Below are 3,945 nucleotides of genomic sequence, written 5' to 3'. Positions count from 1 at the left end.
ATGACATCAAGAATGCCATCCTCTCAGCTATTCGTGAATCCACAGCAATAGCCAAAGATAAAAGCAGCACTGTGTCTGGGTGGTTGGATTTGTTCTGTGATCACCTGGGGAGTAAATTGAACTTTCCACGAAAAGACTTGATAAGCATTGAACACCAGGAGATTAATGATATTGAATTTCTCAAAAAAGCCATGAGTGAAGCTTTGGATGACTTAATGACTGTAGTAGAAAAGACACGTTTCAGTATGCCTGAAGAAGACATGGTTCCTGAAATCCAGAACATGCTCTCTGAACATCTGTGTGGCTGCTGGAAACAGTGTCCCTTCTGTGGAGCAATCTGTACAAACACAATCCCTAACCATGACGGAGACCACAGTGTTCCTTTCCACCGTCCCAAAGCTGTCAATGGAGGCCAATGGGTTAACACAGACCACTTTAACATTGACTGCTGTACTAGTTTGGTAGCAAGTAATCATTCTTTTGTTTTAAATGGTCGTGACATCCCATTTAAGACCTATCGACAGGCAGGAGGGGAATTTGCCAAATGGAGCATCACCCCAGACACATCCACCCAGCCATACTGGAAATGGTTTGTCTGTCACTTCAGATCAAACCTAGAAGGGAAATATGAGAAACAATTTACAGATAAAGGTAAAATCCCAGATGCATGGACCAAGATCACAAAACAAAATGTGCTTGATGACTTGAAACAACAATAATACTCAATGCCCACAAAAGAGTACCAGAATCTAAACAAGAATCACAGTACCTGAACAATCCAGAAATACCTTCTTTTCACAATGAGAAACTTTTTATTTCCATTTTTCAAATGAGAAGGCTAAATATAAATCAATTAACATTTCAAGAATTTAAGACAAAGAAGCATCTAACAGACCTTCAAACTTCAGAGGGAAGGCAGAGGATGGTGGGGGTGGGGACTAAGAGATCAACCAAAGGACTTGTACGCATGCATGTAAGTATAACCAATGGACACAGACACTAGAGGGGTGAGGGTATGTGCTAGAGGGTGGGGTGACCAATGGGGAAAAAAAGGATACATATGTAATACTATATGTAATACTTTAAACAATAAAGAATAAAAAAGTAAATAAAGATTGTACCAGCTTTTGTAGAAGTCTAACAAATTACGAATAATTTACTAACATTTATTAAAAAGATGTTAAAGTTCATTTGATGCAAACAGATAACATTGGAAAAGCCTAAGGCAAGATGCCTTTTTATTAACTATGCAGTGTTATTTGTAGGGCTATCTGTTATTTGTAAATTTGATACACATTAAGTTTATCTTGAGCCTGGAAATCAAAGTCCTTCAGGATATAACCCCAACCTAATTTTCTGCCCTTCCCTCCTATAATTCTCTTACATGTAATCTGTATTCTGTTAAAAACTGAACTGCTTATTAAATATACCCTATAATCTTCTGCTCTTGTACCTTGAAATACATCCTTCCTTTTTCCTATACTCAGGTACTATAGTTTAGGGATAAAAATGCATTCTAGAGCCACAATGCTTATGTTTGGGAATCTGGCATTGCCACTGAAATAGTCCAAGAAATAATTTAAGAAAGACTTAAATAGAAGTTTCATTTAAAAAAATATATTGCTAAATCTTTTATTTAAGATTTGGTTATTGATAAAATAAATTTTCTAGGCCCTTTATTTTTATTTCTCTCACTCTCCTTTGCTAGGCCAATTCCATGGCAGCATATTCCAGACAAAATCTTTGATTTTCCCACATCAACCTAACCCCTTATGGCCTTCATAGATAGAGGTGGGATTGGGGGACCTCTCTTTGTACTAGTCACAATGAACTGAAGAGAAAACCAGGTCATTACCAAAACCTAGGGACTAAACAAGATGAACCAGGATAGCTCCAGACCCATGGAATTAAAGCAATATCAATAACCTGCTTGTGAGGGCTGGGGTCTTGCTTTCTATTTTATTTGCCTCCGTTCAAATAGATACAGAGGCAGAGCAGCCTCAAACAGACTGTCAAACTACAGCAGGAAGGCCGGGGAGGGTTGGGGGGCAGGAAGGGGGGGGATAAGAGATCAACCGAAGGACTTGTATGCATGCATATAAACATAACCAATGGACATAAGACACTGGGGGGTAGGGGAGGCCAGGGGATTGTCAAGGGCAGGGAAAAAAAGGAGACATATGTAATACTCTTTGTAATACTTTAAGCAATAAAACAATTTAAAAAAAATTAAGATCATAAGAGCTTAGATATTCAAAGCCTGGTATTTGTAAAAGCTTAAGAAGAACTGGCTTTTGGAACAAGGTTTATGAGCAGGTGAGAAGGGCCACTTTAATCAAGGCTGTCAATAAGGGTCAGATTTCATTATTCCATTAATAATTTTAAAAACTATTCCTTTAAGAATAAGATAGCAAAGAATATATAGTTTTTAGATTCTGATTATTTCAATAAGATATTCTTTTATATACTAAAATGTAAGGAAATGCTTATCCCCAAAATAGGCATCTTTGTGACTTCTCACACTGTGAGGCATAGGATCATGATCAGAAGACAAATAAAAAACCCTCTGATGGTAACCAGAATCTTAGAGGAGAAAGAAATCACCAGTATGCAAACCTGCACCTTCTGAAACAATGACTTATGCTGGTTCTCAAAGCTAATGACTTAAAGTAACCTTGATACAAAGAAAATGTCTTCATGTTGGACATAAGAGGTCCCATGTCTTCCCTTTACAGGCACACTCTCTATCCCTCCATAGCCAGTGGAAACAATGAACAGCAGTCAAAAACTTGCATCTTCAAAGCTGGGAGATAGAGCTGGTTCTACTTTGAATCCCCAAAGAACCTCAAGCATACTCTCAGTTTGAGGTCAAATGACCCATGTCTCCAAAAGAAATCCTTGACAGAAAAATTACAAAGGAAACTGGTGTCCTAGAACAGTATAGTTTCCCTTTTGTTCTCTGGAAAATAGTGTCAGTAAGAGTTGGAAGGACCTCCTCATATGATCATAGTCAAATGGTGACAGAAACAGAACCCTTTGCATAGCATGGTCCATGGCTCTCACAAGACTGCACGCCTAAAACTGCAATGTTCAATTAACATTTGCTAAATGCTTTTGTTATTTGTTTAATGAACCTAGAATGGCCTTTTAAGAGGTATCATGTGCCATACATGAACTTTGATTTTCAATCTAAAATTGTTGTCTATAAATAAAAATCATCTTTTGATAAATTCCTCAGACATTTAAGCAGTGTGATTATTAAATAAGATTTAGGCCAGAGCCTGTGCCTCTGAGGCAGAGTGGTCACCATATGTCTCCAAGTCATTCCTGGGTTTCCACCCATCACGTCTCAAAACCTCTGGTCACACACACTTCAGGAGATGCCCAGCTTGCCTCTGTTGTGCATGGAACCATGTGGTCTTCAGGGAAAAAAATGCTGTGTGGCACTGCCATCGAGGATTTCCCTGTAAGAATCAGCCATATACCTGGACCAGACCACTGTGATGGGGGCACAAAGTGGTGAGCAGGGCCTTTGTAAAAGCCCTGAAGCCAATGTTAGCAGCCAGCTGGGCAGCAGCTGATGCCCTAGGACATGCCTGACCCCAGTCTGCGGCCCCTCTAACCTCTCCAGACAGCCACCAGGATGCACCCAGATTGTCAAAGTCCTCAAGCTGAACCCTGAGGAGATCCAAAAGAACTAGAAGCACCTATTCAAGGTGAACACTAAATCTGTGGGCAGCTCCTTCATCTGCTGTCAAAAGTGGTCCCAGCAAAGGTGCACCTCCAGGAGGAGGTTACAGTCTAGGCCCAGGAGGGCAAAGAGAGAGAAGAGGCCCAAAATGTGACCACTTGGCTCCCACCCCACTCTTCCTGCCACCTCCAATTTGTAGCTAAATGTCTCTTACACACACACACACACACACACACACACACACACACACACAC

At 40.1% G+C, this 3,945-nt stretch overlaps 1 protein-coding gene across 1 annotated transcript in view; it reads left to right on the top strand.

Annotated features, from left to right (window-relative positions):
* Positions 1-948, top strand: part of LOC102260381 (interferon-induced very large GTPase 1) — a 5,863-nt gene extending 4,915 nt beyond the window's left edge. Inside the window, exon 2 of the mRNA XM_014536805.1 lies at positions 28-948. Coding sequence (XP_014392291.1) covers positions 28-719 — 692 coding nt within the window. The 3' untranslated portion in view covers positions 720-948. The remainder of the gene's footprint in view (positions 1-27) is intronic.
* Positions 949-3,945: the final 2,997 nt, after the last annotated feature.

This window comes from Myotis brandtii, unplaced genomic scaffold (genome assembly GCF_000412655.1).
Source record: "Myotis brandtii unplaced genomic scaffold, ASM41265v1 scaffold1651, whole genome shotgun sequence".
Classification (NCBI taxonomy): domain Eukaryota; kingdom Metazoa; phylum Chordata; class Mammalia; order Chiroptera; family Vespertilionidae; genus Myotis; species Myotis brandtii.
The sequence above is the reverse complement of the archived record's forward strand: the minus strand, read 5'-3'. Positions and strand labels throughout refer to the sequence as shown.